The sequence below is a fragment of the Muscardinus avellanarius genome (genome assembly GCF_963383645.1).
Source record: "Muscardinus avellanarius genome assembly, chromosome: 2".
In the NCBI taxonomy this organism is placed as follows: domain Eukaryota; kingdom Metazoa; phylum Chordata; class Mammalia; order Rodentia; family Gliridae; genus Muscardinus; species Muscardinus avellanarius.
In genome coordinates this window covers 4360051-4381373 of record NC_137787.1, presented here as the reverse complement: position 1 = coordinate 4381373, position 21323 = coordinate 4360051, and the positions used below count along the sequence as shown (strand labels likewise).

The window sequence follows — 21323 nt, the reverse complement described above, 5'->3', positions numbered from 1 at the left end:
GAATAGACACTTTACAAAAGAGGAGATACAAAGGGCCAATAGATTCATGAAAAGATGTTCTTCATCACTGGCCATCAGGGAGATGCAAATCAAAACTACACTGAGATTCCATCTAACCCCAGTCAGAGTGGCAAGCATAAAGAAATCAAACAACAACATATGCTGGCGAGGATGTGGGGAAAGAGGAACTCTTTTACACTGTTGGTGGGAATGCAAACTAGTTCAGCCACTATGGAGATCTGTGTGGAGATTCCTAAGAAAGGTGGGAACAGATCCACCATATGATCCAGCTCTACCACTCCTGGGTATCTTTCCAAAGGGGTTGAATTCAGGGAACTACAGCAACATATGCATACCTATGTTCATAGCAGCACAATTTGTAATAGCCAAAATATGGAACCAACCCAGACCACCATCAACAGATGAATGGTTTGCAAAGTTATGGGAAATACACACAATGGAATCTATTCAGCTATAAAGAAGAACAAAATCATGTCATTTGTAAATTTTTATTTTGAGACAAAGTCTGGCTAAGTTGCCCGAGCTGGCCTCAAACTTGTGATCCTCCTGCCTTAGCCTCCAGAGTAGCTGATGCAGCGGGTCACCAAGGCAGTGGTGCTGAGGGCCAGGTCTTTTCTCTCCCTCTCTTTCTCTTTCTCTCTAAGCTTTCCTCTTGGCCAGTTAGATGTTAAGAGGCGAATGGTAACTAAGAAGGCACTATGGCACTAATCTGCCTCAAAGTGGGTGAACAAGTCAGTTGACAGGTGGAGAAAGGTTGCTGACCAAAACCCAAAGGACTCTTTGCCCCCAGGGATAAAATGAACGCACATTAAAAGAAGAGCGAGATAGCATTTTTCTCTTATCAACTTGGTGAAATACTAAAGGTCTCATAATCAACTCACTACTGGCGTTTCCACGTAAACAAACTTAAGTAATCGTCAAAAATCATTTTTTGAAAAAAATATAATCTTTTAGATCTGAAGGGCAAGGGAAAGTACACTGTTAAAGCTGTATTAGAAAAAAATTATAAAACTGTTATTAAAATGTATAGATGAGAGAAAAGGACTAGAAGAAAATTTTCCCCAAATTTTCACAGTGGCCATATCCACATGTGGAAATTAGAGCTGATGGGAATTTTGTTCTTTAAACTATATCACAAAGGGTGTTTTTTTTTTTTTTTTACAATGAGTGCACATTACTTTTAACATCAGAAAAAATACTTCATTTAGAGTAATTTAAAAATTGACTTTTGAGCCAGGCATGGTGACGCACACTTGTAATTCCCAGCATTTGGGAGGCTGGGACAGGAGGATCATGGTTCACGGCCAGGCTTGGCTACTTAGTGAGGCCCTTTGAAACTCAGTGAGACCGTTTCGAAATAAAGAATAAAAAACAGGGCTGGGGGTGGAGCTTGGAGGTGGAATGCCCCTGGGTTCCATCCCTAGTACTGCAAAAAATTAAAAAGAAATAAAAATAAATAAATAACTTTTAAAAACCACACAGAAGCCGGGTGTGGTGGTGCATGCTTGTAATTCCTGCACTTGGGAGGCAGAGACAGGAGGATCGCACAGGTTCAAAGCCAGCCGTGCTGGTTTAAGAGACCCTGTTTCCAAATAAAAAGTATAAAATAGGTCTGGGAGTGTAGCCCGGAGGTAGAAGGATTTCCAGGAACCCCAGTACCACCAAAAAACCAAACCAAACAACAACAACAACAACAACAATAACAACAACAACAACAACAACAACAACAACAAAAACCACAAAGAAGCTGGGCATGGTGGCACACGCTTGTAATCTCAGCCCTTGAGAGGCTGAGACAGGAGGATTACACAGGTTCAAAGCCAGCCTCCACTACTTAGTGAGGCTCTCAGCAACTTAGTGAGACCCTGTTTCCAAATAAAATATAAAATAGGTCTGGGAGTGCAGCCCAAAGGTAGAAAAAGCCCCTGGGTTCCACCCTGGTAACACACACACACACACACACACACACACACACACACACCCAACAAAGAAAACCGGGTGTGGTGGCGCAGGTTTATAATCCCAGATTTGGGAGGTTGAGACAGGAGGATCATGGTTTGTGGACAGTCTCAGCTACTTAGCGAGGCCCTTTGCAACTCAGTGAGACCCTCTTTCAAAATAAAGAATAAAATATAGGGCCGGTAGTATAGCTCAGAGGTAGAATGCCCCTGGGTTCCATCCCCAGTACCACAAAAAACAAAACAAACAATAAAACCCCACAAAGAACCCTTTTGGCAACTGCCTGCGTGAAGGGGCTGAGAACAAGGACTCGAGGTGGCAGTGTATATTTCTAGTCTTTGCTTCGAATTTCTCGAGTTGTCCGTGTGTGTCTGACTGGAATTTATCCTGAAGACGGATCACGTCTCATGTTTCCAAAGACAATATTTGCTTTTTATTTGCCTTTGACTTAAAAAAGCAAAGAGGAGGATTTTTTTTATCAAAGTCAATGAGATAAATGTAATCCAATTATGAAAATAAATTCGCCCGCGACCTTACGTGACTTCAAAATGAGGAATATTTGTGTCTTTGTGAATTCCGCACAGGGTACCCATGAGGACGCCTTGAACTGGCCTCTAGCCCGTCGGGTCAGTAACGTCGGCAGGAAGCGTCCTCCAGGGACTGGCCAGCTGCGCCTTCAAAGGAAGCCCCATAAACCCTGGAACAACTGGGGTGCTCCCAAGATGACAGCCAGGGCACACCCCCATCTCTCCCACCCCAAAACCTCAGGTGGGAAAAACAGCTCACATTAACTGCTGGCCCCCTGCCTACCGATGCCTGTATCAAGAAGACGGTTCTGAGACTGTTAGGAAAGGGTGTTAATGTACTTCTCTAAAACCAGCGTGATTTTAAAATCAACCCAGACCAATTACTTTTTAAAAAACATATATTTTAACTAGGATTTTTTTGTTCTAAAAGAGTCGTTGAAACAAACAAAAACTTCTGACAGTACAGAGGAATGTAAAATAAAACGTGGCTCCACTCCCTGGGTCCCAGAGGTAGCCCCCAGTGCATCCTTCCAGAAGTCTTCTGTGTGTGTGCAAACACACATTTAATAAGTTAAATGTGTTTCTGAATACAGTAGTGCCCTCTTATCTGCAGCTTTGCTTCCTGTGGTTTTGGTTTCAGTTACTCGCTGTCTACTGTGGTCTGAAAATATTACGTGCAAGATTCCAGAAATAAGCAACTCATGAGTTTTGAACATTCTGAATGCCATCCCAGTAGCATGATGAAATGTTGTGCTACGCTCTGTCCCAACCGGGATGCGAATCTCCCCGTGTGCAGCGTATCCACGCTGTATACGGCCCCCGCCCGGCAGTCATGTAGTTGGTTTCCGTTGTCAGACTGACACTTGCATCATCGCAGTGCTTGCATTCAAGTAACTCTTATTTCACTTGATGATGGCTCTAAAATACAAGAGTAAAAGCCGGGCGTGGTGGCGCACGCTTGTCATCCCAGCATTCGGGAGGCCGAGATGGGAGGACGGCGGTTCGCAGGTAGCCTCAGCTACTTAATGAGGCCCTCTGCAACTCAGTGAGACATGGTTTCAAAATAAAGAATAAAAAATAGGGGCGGGGGTGTCGCTCAGAGGTCGAATGGCCCTGGAACCCAGTAACACACACACACACACACACACACACACACACACACACACACACAAATACAAGAGTAATAATACTGGCAATTCTGTTGCAGGGCACTATTATAGTTATTCTAACTTATTATTTTCAAACTTTTATACAATTATGTGCATATAGAATAAAAGGCTCAGTAATATGTTTCAGGCACCCACTGAGGCTTATGAAATGTATCCCTGCAGATAAGGGAGCTTACTGTATATGTATATTATGTATATTTATATTTTAATTTATTTGGGATTATAATTTTAAGTAGTACTTTCAACTTGCTTTTGTCACTCAATAAATAAATGGGACTTAAAAATGTCTATGCAGGACGGCGTGGTGGTGCACGCTTGTAGTCCCAGCATTTGGGAGGTGGAGACCGGAGGATCACGGTTCGCGGCCAGCCTCCGCTACTTAGCGAGGCCCTTCGCAACTCAGTGAGACCCTGTTTCAAAATAAAGAATAAAAAATAGGGCTGGGGGTGTAGCTCAGAGGCACAAAGCCCCTGGGTTCCATCCCCAGTACCACAAAAAATATTGTCTGTGTGAATGTAAAGAATCATTTTGTTTATAGAAAACCTAATTTTGAATATCTATTCTCTTGACACGAGAGAAAAGAGGCTGAGTCCCTGATAACAAAAGTTCCTGAACACAGGGTACAGGATCCCCATTAACTACAAAACTAGAGGTTCCAATGAGTCAGAGTGACTTACTTGGAAGACTCTATTTTTCCGACACATGCCTTTCTGTATATATTTCCACAACTACAGTTATACAAAAGCTTCTTGAGTGTGTTTTCTCCAGACACAGTTAAGAATGAAGAACCGCAATGCCGTCTGCTTGCCCGGCCACAGCTGCCCTGTGAGGTTTGCACAGCACTCTCTTCTCAGTCCCGGGGGCAGCGCTGAGGGTGTCGAGGTTCATACAGGAGAGGTGCAGGTGAGGAAGCGGAAGCCAATAATGTGGAAGGAGAAATGGCGGCCGATACACTGAGGTCTCCACATCCACTGCTCCTGAGAGGGAAGTGGCTTCTGAGCCCTGGAGGAGGGTGGAGGATTCGGGAGGAGGCAGGCGGGAGGGTTCCTGTGCCCCACACCTTGAACAAAGTGTGGCGGAGAGGAAGATCAGAGGGGGCTGAGAGAGGATGCCCACTGAGTCCTGGAGCCCACCCTCTAAGGGCCTCAGTCGAAGATGCCAGGATAAGCCCCAGAGTGCCCAGGAGAACCTGTGAAGCTGAGGAGAACCTGTGCACACCCGTTTCCTGCCCGCGTGGCACAGTGTGGGGCGGAGGGTACCAAGGACCTGCTGTGTAGTCCCCTGGGGCCTGGGTGGGGCACTCTTCTGGTTGGCTATGAAGTGCCCCTCAGAAAAGCTCATGTGTTGACACTGCAGAAATGTTCTGTGGTGAAAAAGTTGAACCAGGGCTGTAAGGTCCTCAGGATAAATCCACTGATGGGTTGATAATCTGAATGGTCTTGCTAGGTGGTAACTGTCAGCAGGTAGGGTGTGGCTGGGGGAGGTGGGTCAGGGGGATGAGGCCTGGGGACGCTCTCTGTTCCCGTCTCACGCTCTCTGTTCCCGTCTCTTCCTCTCGCTTGCTCCCTGCTTCCAGCGGCTGTGAGTTGAGCAGCTCTCCTCCACCGTGCCAGGCCGCCATGATGTTTCTGCTTTGGAGCTGGCCAGCCATGAACTGAACCTCTGACACAGTGAGCCACATTCTCCTCTCCTCCTCTGAGTCGTTCCTGTCAGGTCACAGCAGTAAAAATGCGGAGGAAGAGAGGCACCACCTGTGCTCACAGGGGAAGTGATGGTGGCCCAAGAACCAGCTAAACGGGCTCTGACAGAACCGAAGGCGCACGGTGATGGGAGTCCAGGGCAGGCACCGTGGAATGCAGAAGGAAGCCCCTGGAGACAGGTACACAGAGGCAGACAAGCTACGCCGCACTCCTGTAGAGCCGGCCGGGGCACAGAAACAGTATAGTCCAACGTTCTGGTCAACAATAAACCACATGTAAGTCAGATGATAAGATCATATCGCCTAGTGACGCTGGCCACAGAGAAGCCATAGTGCCACACCTCCCTAGTGTGCTTGTGGGGGTGCTGGTGTAAACAACCCCCACACTGCCAGACTTACAAACGAGCAGCACACACACACGCACACACACGTACAGTACAGGGCACTTGGTAGTGATAAATGACCATGTTGTTGGTTTATGTACTTACTATAATTTTTTTTACCATTATTCCAGAACCTACTCTTTTTAGTTATAAAATGGTTTCCAGTAAAGGAGTCTACTCTCACATCCTGTGTACATTTTCTCTCTTGATTGCATCCCTTTCTCCCGGGCTTGACTTAATCCTGTATTATTTTGTCTCCTGTGGTTCCAGGAGCCACAGGCTACACCATATATACCATATAGCCCAGGTGGGTAGAGGGCTGTGCTCTCCAGGTGTTTGTAGAGACTATGGTGTTCAACAACAACAAACTCTCCCAATGACACATTTCTCCAAAAATGTCCCTGCTGTTAGCCCACGTCTGTCTGAATGTGCCTGGTCACTCTCCACCCCAGCTGCAGCTGATGAGTAAGGATTCCTAACCTCTGTCTGTAGTCAGATGCCACAGGAAAAGTGAAATAGGGTAAGATTCCTGGGACGAATCCAAACTCACTTAAAAGAGATGGTTGATCTGAAAGAGACTCTTTTAAACCAGAAGAGACAGAGTTCCCTGTAACTGGCAAATGGATGTTTTTTGATACCCTGAGCAGGGATGGGAGCCTGGGAACAAGGCTGAGGGCTGAGCATTGGGTTTTGGTGTCTGGTGCGACAGGAGAACATGCTGATTTAAGAATGAAAGCAGCGGCGTTTGCTGATATACTGCTGTCAGTGTGATGGACTTGTAACAGCTTTACCGAGGCGTAATCGATGTGTGATAAATTGCTTGCATTTCAAGGGTGCATGTGAGAAGTCTTGACAGATGCATACTTCATGCAACCGTCATCAGGAAGAAGAGGGGGCTCCTTGCCCGTCTGCGCCTTCCTGCGCGGCCAGCTGTCCTGTCTCCTCATTATCACCAGCACAGAACTGATGCGATGTCTCATTCTTCATTTAAATGCTCCTCTAATTAAAAACATCTCCCCCTTTTTTTTTCCTATGAAATACCCTAAGTAAGATACAAGAAGCAAAGCTCACAAATGTTAACTTCTAATTTGAGAAAGATCGTCAGCTCTTTCAAAGTGATATTTTTAGGAAGGAACAGAACCCCGGAGTTAAAAAGCGCATGTCGTCATATCAAAATTTCATAAAGAAACTGCCATAAAATTTAAACACTACTGAAGAAGATGATGGTGATTATTATCCCACATGAGGCTAACATCCACTTAAGGTTAATACAAAAGAAGCCTAGAATTATTCGGCTCTTTCTTAAACCGTGTGAGGGTAACGTGATTTAGACACTGTATAAGAGATACTATGCCCTGAACTTCCAAAACTCAAGTTGGAATTTAACTCGTATGTAAAAATGTGGAGAGCTGGGACTTTTACAAGGTAGCTGGGTCACTGGGTGATTATCCCGGTGAGGGCTCTGGCCTCTTGTGTGGATCAACTCCATTATCAAGGGAGTAGGTTAGTTTTCGTGAGAACAGGTTTGTTATAAAAAAGATGAATTTACGTGGTGGCGCACGCTTGTCACCCCAGCATTCGGGAGGCTGAGACAGGAGGATCGCGGTTCGCGGACAGCCTCAGCTACTTAGTGAGGCCCTTTGCAACTCAGTGAGACCCTGTTTCAAAATAAAAGAATAAAAAATAGGACTGGGGATGTAGCTCGGAGGTAAAATGCCTCTGGATTCCATCCCCGGGACAGAAAAAAAAAAAAAAAAAAAAGATGAGTTTAGCCTCCACCCCTTCACCCCCAGAGGACACCTTCCCCCATGCTATCTTGTAGCAAGCAAGCCCCCACTCGATGCGGCCCCTCGATCTTGGACTCCGAGCCTCAAGACTGTGTGCCAAATAAACTCCCATCGTTTGAAATGACCTGGTGCGCGGCGGTTACGGTTGGATATAGGCTGGCCCTGGGAGAGCTCCCAAGCTGGTGTTTGGGCTGATGTAATCAAGTCTCGGGGTGGATGCATCCATCGCAATGGATTTGCCTGGGTGGTACCTGGTAGGGTGTGGCTAGAGGTGCGTCCCTGGGGTGAGGCCTAAGGACTAAACGTGTCCCTCCGCCCCCTGCGTGCACTCTCTCTCTCTTTCTCTTCTGGCCTCCATGATATGAGGAGCACAGCCATGTGCGCTCTCTCCCAACACCTCCCATGTCTGCCATGCCCTGGGATCTGTGGTCCCCGGCCTCACACGGACCAATCTAAAACCCTAAGAAAATCAATCTTCTTTCCTTTAAGCTATATAGTCAATCTTTTATTACAGCTGCAAGAAGACTGACTGAACAGTGGCATTGTTATGGCAGTGGAAAAATGGACAAAGACGACATGTTGCACTACATCTCGCATCCCAAGATGTAGTGACTGCAAAATTCAGTGTCACCGTTGCTGTGGGGAGGGAACTGTGTGGGCTCCGAGGGGCCCCCAAGGCTGCAGTCAGAGTGCCGGCCAGGAGGGGCATCCCTGGGCAGACCCCTTCCTTGGTTCTCTGTGGCTGGCCTGAGCCCCAGGTGGCTACTCAGCTCCTGGTAGCCTCCCCTCCACTGGGCCTTGACATGGTGGCTGCTGACCTCTAGGCCAGTGGGAGACAGCAAGTGCCCATCCAGAAGGAAGAAGCAGCCTGCCCATTTTGTCCCAGTAAGTTCTTTCCAGGGGAGCTACGTGGCACAGACCATACCGGAGGGGAGGGGTGGCTGGAGGCCAGCTCAGACTTCGCCCACTACAAAGTCTTACACATCCTTTAGGAGAGGAAGTTTGATTTTCCAGTTGCCGGCAAGTAAATTCTCTGGTCCCAGTGAGCTAACCAGCACTGGGGCCTGAGTGCCGGGGACCCGATGTGCAGTGACATAGCCCCCAGCCCAAAGGAGCTGCCCACGCCTCCTCCCTCAGCACCTGGACCATCACACAGCCCCACAACAGACCCTACAACTGCGCCCACAGGTTACCCACACAGGCTCTCCAGTGTGAGGCATGCTCGGATAAAGAACTTTCAAAACCAGCTCTTGTAAATGAGTTTTAAACCATGTAACGTTTCGTGTAAGACAGTAAGAAGACGTCTACTATGTACACAGGCATGGTGCCTTGCCCCGTGATTACTACCAACCATTATTTCACGGAGACCTGGGGGCCAGGTGTTCAGCGCCCCCACAATGGAGGCAGAGAGGGCCAGGCATTGAGAGCCTCAGCCCTCTCACAAGCAGCAGGCCTCGGGACCAGGAGGGCAGGGCTGTACGACCTGGTTGTTGCTGTGTATCTGGGTTCAACCAGACCTGTCCATGAAGCCCTGCCAGGCTGTGGACTCTGCCTGTCATCTTCCCTTTTATGTGGTCATAGAGGCACATATGGGCCATATATTCACATTAAAAACCAGAAAATAGGACAGGAAGAGATTTCATTTTTAAAAAATCGTGTGAAAATAATCGACATATATGTGGTATCTCTTGCTATGTTACCAGTGTGCTCTGAATATCCTTCCAAAACTCATGCTGAAATTTAACTGCCATTGAAAAAGCGTGGTGAGGTGGAGCCCTTCAGAGGTGATTAGGCCATAAGTTGGTGAGGTCACGGCTAGGGCTCTGCCTGGTGCTGGATTAACCCCATGTTCAAGGGAGTAGATTAGTTCTTAAAAAATAATTTCTGAACTTCCAGCCTTGATATTTCACTGTTTTAAAAGGAAGCCAAGGCCAGACATGGTGGCGCACACTTGGAATCCCAGCACTCAGGAGGCTGAGACAGGAGGATCGTGGTTCGTGGCCAGCCTCAGCTACTTAGTGAGGCCCTCTGCAACTCAGTGAGACCCTGCTTCCAAGTAAAGAGTAAAAAAATAGGACTGGGGGTGTCACTTGGAGGTCGAATGCCCCCTGGGTTCCATCCTTTGTACTGCCAAATAAATAAATAAATAATCAGTAACAGAACCCAAGGGTGTGGGAGGGAAACCAGCAAGCCACGTCCTGTGCTCGCGAATCGCTTGTCACTACGAATCTTACAATCGTAACTCCAACAATGCACCAATGACAACGAGGGGTGAAGACACAGAAGCCAGGCCAGCTCCTGGCTCTGGCCGTCACCTGCACTCGATGAACCACCGCCGGATCTGGTCCTGCAGGTTCTCCCTGATGCCGGGGCCCTCCAGGAGATTCAGGTCGTTCTTGATGGTGACCAGGGCCTCCTTGTAGTCCGCCTCATGCTTCAGCTGCACCTCGTTCCGCAGGCGGCTCACCTTTTCTGCCTGGATGATGGGAATGCTGACCTCGTTAAAGAGAGGGGGCGGGTCCTGAAATAGAAGCAGAAGAGCGTGAGGTGGTCGCAGAAGTCACAAGCTGACCAGGACAGAATCAAGTGTGTTGATGTCTTCTGTGGTGTCCGGCCAGAGGTGTGTAAGAAAAAACTGCCAGCCCGCAAGGCTGGATCTGCCAGGAACATTTGCAGAACTGATTTGCCATCCTGGGGAGGGAAGGCGGGGACCACTCCACTCCAGATGCAGGGTGATTAGCTTGAAAAATTCATGTTCAGTGCTATAATTTGGACCCTGAATATGGCCCAAAGGCTCATGTGTTAAAGGCTTGGATCCCGGGGTGGAGCTGTTGGGATGTAACAAAATGTTTAGGAGGGAGCCTGTGCCTTGGAAGGAGACTGTGGGACTCCACTCCTTCCCTTCCGTTTTTGTTTCCTGGCCACAAGGTGATGGCTTTGATCTACCACATCCTGCCGCCATGACGTGCTACCTTACGAGAGGCCCAAAGCAAAGGGGCCGATCGATCATGAATCAGAACCGCCAAAGCCTTTTATCTTTTAAAGTTGACGATCTCAGGCATTTTGTTACATTGACGGAATGCTAGCACATTCAACAAGCCTTAAAGGAATTCCTTCACACTATAGAAAATAAAGTTTTCTCAAAACTTCCTGGTTAGTGGGAAGACAGAGAATATAGAGGAAGAAAATATTTGAATGTGCATGTATGCCTGTATGATCTTGTAGACCATTGAGATGTATGACTACAATGTACCAATTAAATATTTTTTTGAAAGTAGAGGTGCTCTGATTTCAGGAAAAATGATGTAAGAACATTTGCCCTATTGCTGAAGACTCTCGAGGGAGGGAATTCTGCAGCCAGTTCCAGACATGTGCTCTGCTATCACACGTTACTGTTAAATGTCCGCCCTCAGCGTCTGCCGATCGGCAAGTCAGCCAGTGGTTGGCTGTGCAGTCCCATCAATGCTGAGCAATGGCTCAGCCTCTGCAGGGAGCTGTAATAGAAACACAGCGCCACTTCAAGATGTGACTCCTGGTATTCTGAATTCCTACAGAAACAAAATTGGCAGCCTAGAATTAATATCATTGGTGGTAAATGACAATCTCAGTTAGTCAAGTATGACCTTGAGGGCTCGATTGGACTGAGGCAGAGGGAGCTGTAGAAAAAAGACAAACTTGGGGCTGGTGGAACCTTAAATCCTGGCTACGGAAGGTGAAGGACAGCTTTCCTTTGTGGATGAAGATCCTGAGCTCCTGAGACGTTCTGAGATTTGCCCAAGTCATCCAGCAAATCGGTGACAAATTCATAGTGAGCTGGGGCCAGCCAGTCGTGGTTCCCGAGACCCCACTGATACACTCCCAGGAACTCTGCAGCATAGCCATTTCAAATCCTAAATTATATAAACCTAACTAAGTAAATTGTTTTGGAAACAAAAGTCACCCAGACTCAAAACTCATTGCTTCTCAATGATTTTCATGTCATCTCTGCTTTCCTGGTAGGTTATGTCTGTTGTTATTTCTACAGTGACATAACTTCCCAGCCTCCTTCAGGTTAGCAGATTGCTATCGGCCAGGAAGGGAATATTTCTATCAGGGAGATCTGCAAAGGCTGCCCATCAGGGCCCGGCTTGACTGTTTTGATCGGATTGTTTAGCATTCAGAGAGGTACAGAGAAATGCTAATAATGCAGGTGAACGCAAAGGCACTCCTCTCGTCGGTGACATTGTGAGTTGCACACAATAATTGGGGAACGATTTTTCTAGTATTAAAAAGCCACAATCCGATTTGGTTAAAAAAAAAATGTCTCCAATTTTAGAAACTGATAAAGGAGTGAAGTCCAGACATGTGTTTTCTTGTTTGGTTTCACTTTCCTCTTACTCATTAACCCAAATGAAAATTTCAACCAGCATTCACATCAGAGCCATGTTCTTTTGTCCATTGCAATCACAGACTTAACACCAGCTGCCTTAGGTTGGTTTAAAAAAATGTCATTTGCAGGTAAAGGGACAGAATTAAAGAACATTATGCTAAACGAGATTGGGCAGTCGCAGAGAGCTCAGGGCAGTATATTTTCTCTCCTATGCAGAAGGCAGAGAGAAAACAGCAGATAAGGGGCCTCTTGACAAGAAGGGTTGGGACCAGCAGGACAGTGGGAGGGGCTGGGGGGAAGAGGAAGGAAAGAGACCAAACAGCGCTATGTTCACGTATGAAGGTATCGCTAACAACCTTAATGGTCTTTGTATGGAGGGAGGACCTCAGAGGATTGTTTTCATACTGGGTGTATTGTAATTACATATCTCAGCGACGTTCACGTCAAGCAAACAAGCACACAGGGCTTGGTGGGATTCGCTCAGCCCGTGCACCGTGACGGCGGGACGTGATATCTCCATTCTTTGTTCTCTCCTCGCCCTCCTCCCCATCCCCACTATCCCACTGGCCTCACCCCTTATTATCACAAGGGCACTTGTCCTTTGTTTTCTCTCTACCTTCCACATAGGAGAGAGAACACGTGCGACCTGGGGCTGCCTGCGACTGGCTGATCTCATAATATTCTCTACCTCCGTCCAGTTTCCTGCAAACGGCATGATTTTGTAGCTGAATCAGAAACAAAAGGAATTCCATCTTCCCGCAGCCAGGAAGACTGTGTTTTGCTTCGCAGAGGTGAGCTGGCAGGTGGGATTAACATGTCTAACACCACACAATGGAGAAAGGGGAATTTCCACTTCCCTTAGTTCATCCTGTAAATAAAAGCCAACCCTCCTCTCTCCCAGCCCATGCCTTCCATTCCTATTGTTTACATTTTACATGCCTGAAGTCCGCGTTTATAATTCACATGGAGGCCTTAGTCCCCCAGGGGCTATTCGAAGTTAATTGTTTCCATGAGGATATTAAGTGGACCCAACTCTCTTTGCCTCTGAAGAACGCGTGAGCCTGTGGCGAGCTCCTGCACAGACGCGGCGATTCTCTCCTGAATGGTGAAGCTCGTCACGGTCACCCCAAAGACTCTTATCATCACTTGCAAGTTTCCTTCCTAGATGTAGGCACTGGGTGTGAGTGGAGGCCCTCCTCCTTTCGGCCCCAAAACTGAATGAATGAGTAGGTACCCCTCATTTGCATTTTGCCCATGGCTTTGGAAGAAGTGCTCAGAAAGCTTCCCGACACTTCCACCATCCCTGAGCAAGACGGAAGATGTTCAGCGCTTTCCTGCGGACCCCACCGACACGGCCACAGGGTCACTGTGTGCCCTACACGGACCCTTCCTCATCTCCTTACTGGTGTTGACCTCCATCTTTGGAGGCAGAAGTTAGGTATGAAGAGCCCATTCAACAGATGCAGAGACAGAGGTGGAGACAGGCTGCATTTCCGGTCACTCCGTGTCGGAGAAGCCAGCAGCCAGGTGCCGCGCTCTCCGGCTCTGCCCCCCGCCAGGCCACGCTGCGCCCTTAGCACGGGCGCGCGCAGGCAGGCTGCTCGGCAGAGGCTTTCTCCCGCACAAATGCTTTTGGGTCATCTGCTGCTTCTTCTTTAGCTGTTTTTGAATTTAAAGGCTATAATCTATTTGGGTTCAGTACTAATGAGTTGCTTTTCCTTTGGGCTAAAATATCTTTTCCTCTTTAGCAACTTCGCTCACATGGAATTCAAATTTGTTAACTCACAGCACAAACAGCAACTCATTTAAAAATAAATTACGAATATTAAGGGGAGCCACAGAACACGATAATACACTATACATTGAAATACATCAGCTGTAGAATAATGCATCTTAATGAAGGCTTCCCATGTGAATAAACCATTATATTTACAAGCTTTCCGCCGTTAATGACCCAGAACGGGATAACGGAACCTACATTTGTAGCAAGGTCCTCTGTCAGCAAAAATATACATATTAATAATTGATGTTGCTGTAAAAATAGGACATAAATATGCTTCCTGAGTTTGTGGGGAAATAGGACTCCTCGCTCCATTAACTGAGAATGCTTATCTAATGTTTGATGGGCTTTGTCTTTAAAAATCCTTGTTCAAATTAGTAAGAGAAAATGGACATTTGTCCAAATGAAAATCGGTTCAATTTATCAGTCCCACATATACTTGCAAATAAGTAAATACGTGGCTTAACGGTGGTGACATTCTTTTTTGGCGGTACTGGGGTTCCTGGAAACCCTTCTACCTCCGGGCTACTCTCCCAGACACTTATTTTTTTATATATTTTTTGGAAACAGGGTCTCTTAAGCCAGCGCATCTGGCTTCGAACCTGTGCGATCCTCCTGTCTCCGCCTCCCAAGTGCGGAGATTACAAGTGTGCGCCACCACGCCCGGCTGGTGTTGACATTCTTGAGGGGGTCCCCGTCTGGGGGGCGGGTTGTCACCCCAGGCAGAGCTGGTGCAGGGCAGGGAAGGAACACATGGATTCTCAGCAAATGGCCATCCCGTGTCCCGTCTCACCATCACCATCGCAGAGGTTAATGGGCTGGGTGGCCCTGTGAAGGCGGCACTCGCCGCCATCAGCTGCACTTAGGAGTGCGCATGCGCTCATCCCTGGGCCGCGCCATGCGGCCCTGCTCTGGTTTTACCCATGGAAGACCTCGCGCTGAGGACACTCTGCCCCTCAGTAGGTCATTTCAAGATGATGCCGGGTATGGGGGGGGGGGTCCTTAGTTTACTGCCATCGGCATTTTATTCCAGCAATTTCTTTCCGAGTCAGACAGCTGTATGTATGTCTCTGCGCTTCAGCAGCAAACGCACTCGTAATGGCCAACCCAGCAGGAGATGCGGAGGAAAAGATTGTACAGAGAAGAAGGGCTGAGCCTTTCCTGTGCTCTAGGCTCAGGGTAAGTTAGGCTTCATCCTTTATCTTAGAACCCACAGTTTTAGCAAGTACTAAACTATTAAAGAATAAAATGTTTTCTAGCTTAGTAAGCCTAATTCTTTCTTTCCCTCTTCCTTCCTTCCTTCTTTCCTTCCTTCCTTCCTTCCTTCCCTGTACTGGGGATGAAACCCAGGGGCATTCTACCTCTGAGTTACACTCCCAATTCTATTTTTAAATTTTTTATTCTTTATTTTGAAACAAGGTCTCACTGAGTTGCAAAGGGCCTAAGTAGCTGAGGCTGTCCCCGAACCGCGATCCTCCTGTCTCAGCCTCCCAAATGCTGGGATTACAAGTGTGCACCACCACGCCCAACTAGTAAGGCTAATTTCTAAAAATAAAAAAAAAATCACTTACTTATTACAAACTGGAGTAAAACAGGGTATAGTTAGCTTCTAATTGCTTAGTAGTGGAAGCTTATCTGCTAATTTTGTCTTTCTCTTTCTGTACTTACTGGGAATTGAACCCAGGGACATGCTACCTCTGAGCTACCACCAGCCTTCTATTTTTTGTTAATAGGGTCTATGTTATTAAGGCTGATTTCAAACCTGCAATCCTCCTGTCTCAGACTCCCAAGTACTGGGATCACAGGTATGTGCCACCACATCTGGCTGTGTCCCATTTTCTTTAAAAACATTTTTTTTTAATCAACACTTTCAGGGCATGTTTGTTCGCCAGGCCCAACTTTAAGTGGTGTGCAGGTAGTGGTTCGTTGGTCCCTCGCCATGACTTTATAAGGCAGGCAGCATCACTCCCTTCATTGTTTAGATGAGGACAGAGGCACTGAGAGGCCAGGGAGCTGCCCAGCGCCGCACAGGCAGGCGGCAGAGCTGGGCTGGGGCCTGGGGCTTCCCTTTCTGAGTCCCTGCTCACCTATGCTTTGCTGCTGTTCTTCGCTGATAAGAGTTCCTTAGGCTTAAAATACTTTCTGAAAAATTTTTTTGGTGGTACTGGGGTTCCTGGAAGCCCTTCTATATCTGGGCTATACTCCCAGACCTATTTTTTTTATTTTTGGAAACAGGGTCTCTTACGCCAGCGTGGCTGGCTTCGAACCTGTGCGATCCTCCTGTCCCCACCTCCCAAGCGCGGGGATTACAAGCATGCGCCACCACGCCTGGCTGAAAATGATTTCTAATGGGCACAAGAGATCACATTTAAAACCAACAAGAAAAGCCTGTGCCTTTGTCGTTTCGTAGCTGTCGCTGACCGGCCCCGGAAAATCATAACACAATTCACTCTCCTTGTCCAGCCCTTGGCAGAGCCTGTGCTTCTATACACTGGTGACATTAAACCTGCTTGGCCTCTTAAAACTTCAATTAGGTAAGAAAAAGGCAATTGGATGAACATTTTTGAGTTATGAATGAGGTGAGCATCCGAAACCATGATTAGAAACTCTCTGCAAGATAAAAGTGGCTAACACCTAGCGCTCACCACAAGCCAACAACACCCAATCTATGCACCTGCTGCCGCTGCCGCCTGTGTGGAGTATGTAGTATAGGGACGGGGTCCCCACCGGCCTGGCTTCACAGGCCTGTGGAGGGGCCTCTGGAGCTCCTGGCCTTGACCACTCCCCAACTACATTATGGGCCCTCAGAGGAGAGAAACTGAGGCAGGTGTCTTGACCCAGGATGCAGATAAAGGAGTCCTGGAGCCGGGGATGAGGGGAGGGTGAGGAAGAGAATTCTTTTGGTTATTTAGTCTCCCATGATCTGGAGATCTGGGACAAGAATTAAGCAGAATAATTACAGTAAGAAGAAGTAATCAGAATATAAGAATAAGACTTGGTATTGCACTGAAGGTTTCCAGGGAGCTAGGTTAGAATCCATTTAGTAGAAAACGGGGAGCTTTCTTTTTTCAAAGCCTCTGGAAGTGGACTTTGGAAACTGCAGGCTTCTTAGGTCTCTCTCTGAGCTTCAGCTTGGTATGCTGTGTGTACGGACTCTGCCTGGTGCAACATGCATAGCAAACTGTGTGTGTGTGTGTGTGTGTGTGTGTGTGTGTGTGTGTGTGTGACTGTTGCCTCTGGCATCTCCAGAATGTTCCCCTGTAGCTGGATAAAGTAGCTGAGATCAAACTCAACTCTTACCTCCAACAGCATCGTTTCCAGTTCATAGATTTAGGAGTGTACGGCAGCAAGAGCCAAGCTATTTTATTTTTAAATTTTTGAAATCAATTGCACATGTATTTGATACAAGGACTTGTTTCGATATATTTTGTTACAGGGAAAAGTTATATTTCTAGATAGTTTCCCATTCTGCAAAACATACACATTAGCGTGACATTATAATTTTCAAGGTAACGCCAGCCTCGTTCCTTGAAGGAGCACCCACGGGCAAGGCCTTCACCCACAGTCCCCTGCGAGTGCTCCCATTGGTCTGTGAACAGGCAACTCTGCCCTGACCTTACAGAGGAGGCGGCTGGGGTGTGTAGGGAGCATCTGCTCAGCATCCCTCCACCGGGCTGGTCGGAGCGGGGCCTGGGACCCGAGTCTACCTGCCTCTCAAAGGATGCTTCTGCCGCTGCAGCATCGGTGGGAGCCCCAGCTGCTGCAGAGATGTAGAGGCTACTGCTGGGTGGTGGCCCCCCAGGGTGCGGAGGGAGCAGCTCTTCTGCATTTAACAGAGGAAAGGAAAAAAGACTGTGATATATACGCACAACAGAGCTGTACTCAGTCCTAAAGAAGAAGGAAATCACGTTGTTTGCAGGAGAATGGATGGAAGTAGAGGATACCGTGCTGCGTGGGACCAGCCAGCCTCAGAAAGCCCAGGGTCACATGGTTTCTCTCCCATGTGGAAGCTGGAGAGAAAATAGAAAACAAAATAGGAGACAATAGGAGAATAGGGCACAAAACAAATACTGGTCTCTCTGTTCAGACAAAAAGAGACCAGAAGGGTAGTGGAAAGGGGTCCAAGGAAAACGGAGGCCTGGGGAAGAGAAGGGCTCAAATCCTGTTACGCCCCTATATGAAGGGATGGCTTCCCGCCTGGCTAAACGCGGGCCGGAGGAGTGGGTGGGGTGGGTCCAGGGGAAGCAGGCCAGGAGCGGCGGGCAAGCGCGCGTGTGTCATCTGAACCTCGCTATGATGCCTAATTACAGTGCGCGGAGAGAGGTATAAAAGAGATGCAACAAGACCGATGCAGAACAAAACCCCCGAGCCGTGGCGAGGCTGTTAACATTCTGAGCATCAGCTCACTTTTTAGGAGCCAACCGAGCGCCATTTGAAGCCAAATAGGATGGAGCGCACCCACGGCCAAGCCGGGCCACGGAGTTCTGCTTGAACTCAAGTGGAATCACAAGAGAGACATTCCTTCTGGTCCTTTGTGGACGCCAGGACAGAGCAGAGAGCTCTCCCTTCCCACCTGGGCTCTGGGAGGAGCCAGCTCCCCGGGATGCCCCAGCCCATACTAGGGGTTATTTGTTAATAAGAAAGAAGCCTATTTTATTGGCCAAAAAGTAATCGGCAATATAGCTCATTTCAGAGTCGACTCTGAGTGAGCGGGGTTTTATGGTGCCTATAGGACTCGAAGGATGCCCGCTGGAGTGACAGGTCTTCCTCTGAATGAGCGTTTCCAGCGTTCATTAGGATGCAAACGTCGATAGCTCTGGGGTAACATAAAACACACGACATCCATGGGACAAATCGTTTGGAAGGGGTCCTCGGTCTGAAATGGATTGCATTCATTAAGTTTCCTTCCACCGGATCCACTCCACTGGCTCTGCCAATTAAAATAACTGCACGGGAATTTTTAGAGTGCTATTTATTTTCCTTTGTAGATTTTAGAATATAAATATTTTAAATGGCAATGCCCCTCAAAAAAGTCATTTATATGACAATGGTAAGAGAAACATTTGGTTGGGCATTGAGGATACTATCACGTCTCCCACGCTAATTTTGTTTTTTAACCAAAGAGTTGACCCGACCCCCGAGAACGTGCTAGAGCCTCAAGACCAAGACTAGTTTTGATCCAATAGTCCGTGTGTTTTACACGGGCATCATGGAAAAAGAGGAACTAATGGAGAAATGAAATTTAAAAATGAGTAGGTAATATCTTAATCAGCGATAGACTGGAAAACACACTCAATTGAAACCAGGTCCAGGATTTGAGGTAATGGATTTTTTATGGTCATCAGCTAGTGAAGAGCAGATAACATTCTTTGAAAAATTGAATCCATGTATTTCTCAATGGTGTAAAATTTCAATAGAACATGTAATATCCAGAGAAGATATACTTAGGAATAAAAAAAAAATCCCGAAGAAAGTCACACAGAATACAAAACAGATGAGTTATTCTCTTCAGACCATTCAAACTGTGTAATGCTAAAAAAAAAAGTGTTACGAGCAACATTTGCTTCAGCTGAGCACATATCGACGACAAAATAAAGCTGTAAAATTAAAGTTAGGGCATGTAATCGTGTGTTTATATGGTATCAGTGTAAACTATGAAGACTTGAGGATTACAAAAAAAGGCTTCAGCCATTGCCCAAGTTTCTAGTGTACGTCACGAGGCAGGTGTTCTGGAAATGTTGGCTGACACAAGTAGGTAGAAATGTGCCTAAATAGAAGTTGTCCACTCAAAACCGCCGTGAGGCCGGGCGTGGTGGCGCACGCTTGTAATCCCCGTTCTTGGGAGGCGGAGACAGGAGGATCGCGCGGGTTCGAAGCCAGCCGCGCTGGCTTAAGAGACCCTGTTTCCAAATAAAAATATAAAAATAGGTCTGGGAGCATAGACCGGAGGTAGAAGGGCTTCCAGGAACCCCAATACCAACAAAAAAACAAACAAAATCAAAACTGCTGTGAGTATAAAATTTATGTTACCTTAGACCAAGTTATATTGAATCTTTTGACTGCCAATTTAACTTTTAAAGTAAAGAACTGGACATAATTATTGTTAATACCCATTACTGCTCACATCCATTGCATTGTATTCCATGCACCTTGTCAATGTACTGAAGAAAAGACCGATGTCTCAGTACTTGTCAACCTCTGTTGACACCAAACAATTTGGAGAGTGTAGGAAGAAAACTGACAATATTCAACTGCCATTTGCATTTCCATTTAAAAGTGTGTGTTTTCTAATTAGAAAAGTAAACTTCAGCCCATCTAGGAGATACAAAACAACAACAACAAAAATACTTTCCCAAAGTTCATCCACAAAAACGTGAGCTCTACTCAAACTAAGAACTGTTCCTTTCTTTAACATGGGCATGGGTGTGTGCATGGACTTAGTTGGAGTCACATTATAATTCTAAATCCTGAATTTTCACCTTGAGCATCCATCATCAAAAATTAGTCATAGCCAGGCGTGGTGGTGCAGGCCTGTGACCTAGTACTTGGGAGGCTGAGACATGAGGATTGCAGGTTTGAGGTCAGCTGCTGCAACTTGGGGAGACCTTGTTTCATAATAAAAAATAAAATAAAACAGGACTAGGGATGTAGATGGGAGGCGGAATGCCCCTGGGTTCAATCTCCAATTTTCCCCCCAAAAAAGAGAGGGAGATAGAAATTGAGGTTGACAGCGAATCGTGTAAATGTTAAGGAGTCTGTTGCATCTTGCTAACTGGCTTTAAGAAAGGCTGAGTTAAATGGACTTTAATCACACCCTGTCAACAATTATTATGTCCAGACTTCTTATTTTGTTAAAAAGATGGATAAAAGTTTTCCTACTTCAACAATTTTAGTATGTACATTAAAAAAAAAAATCTTCCATTTTGAAACAGGGTCTCACTAAGTGGCAGAAGGCTGCGGCTGGCTGCAAACCTGCAATCCTGTCTCAGCCTCCCAAGTACTGGGATTATGAGCGTGCGCCACCATGCCCAGCTAGGCTGCAATTTTTTTTTCACAGTTTAACATCATCTGAAATTAGGGACAGATATATCTTATAATCAGGGGTGTGCTTGATCCCTAAAACTAACGAGGCATCTTACAGTTGGTGCTATCTTAGATTCAATGAACTACAGAGATACCTCATTTAATTTTCAGTTTGCATTTTTTTACCAGTACAAATAGCCACACTTTATATAGAACTATTTCAGTATATATTTCAGTGTCTTAGTAGAAATTAAAAAAAAAACAATTGTGGCTAAAAAAAAACCCCACATAACATTAACTTTACCATCTTAACCAGTTCTTTAGTGTGCAGTTAAGTAGTATTAACCATGTCCACGTCATGGTACAATTGGTTACTAGCACTCTCTCGGTCTGCAAATTGAGACTGTCTCCATTAAAGAGCGACTCCTGTCTCCCTGTCCGCCTCCTGGCAACCACACTCGACTTCCTGTTTCTATGTGTTCGTCTACTCTAAAAATCTCATATAAACAGAATCATGGAGTATGTATCATTTTGTGACTAAATTATTTCACTCAGGAGAATGTCTTAAGGCTTATTCATATTGTAGCATGCACCTGAATCTCTCTC

At 46.6% G+C, this 21323-nt stretch overlaps 1 protein-coding gene across 1 annotated transcript in view; it reads right to left on the bottom strand.

The window, feature by feature from the left end:
* Positions 1–21323, bottom strand: part of DRC11 (dynein regulatory complex subunit 11) — a gene marked incomplete at its 5' end in the record, with an annotated part of 132512 nt that overhangs the window by 99337 nt on the left and 11852 nt on the right. Inside the window, one exon of the mRNA XM_080689629.1 lies at positions 9861–10066. Coding sequence (XP_080545755.1) covers positions 9861–10066 — 206 coding nt within the window. The remainder of the gene's footprint in view (positions 1–9860; positions 10067–21323) is intronic.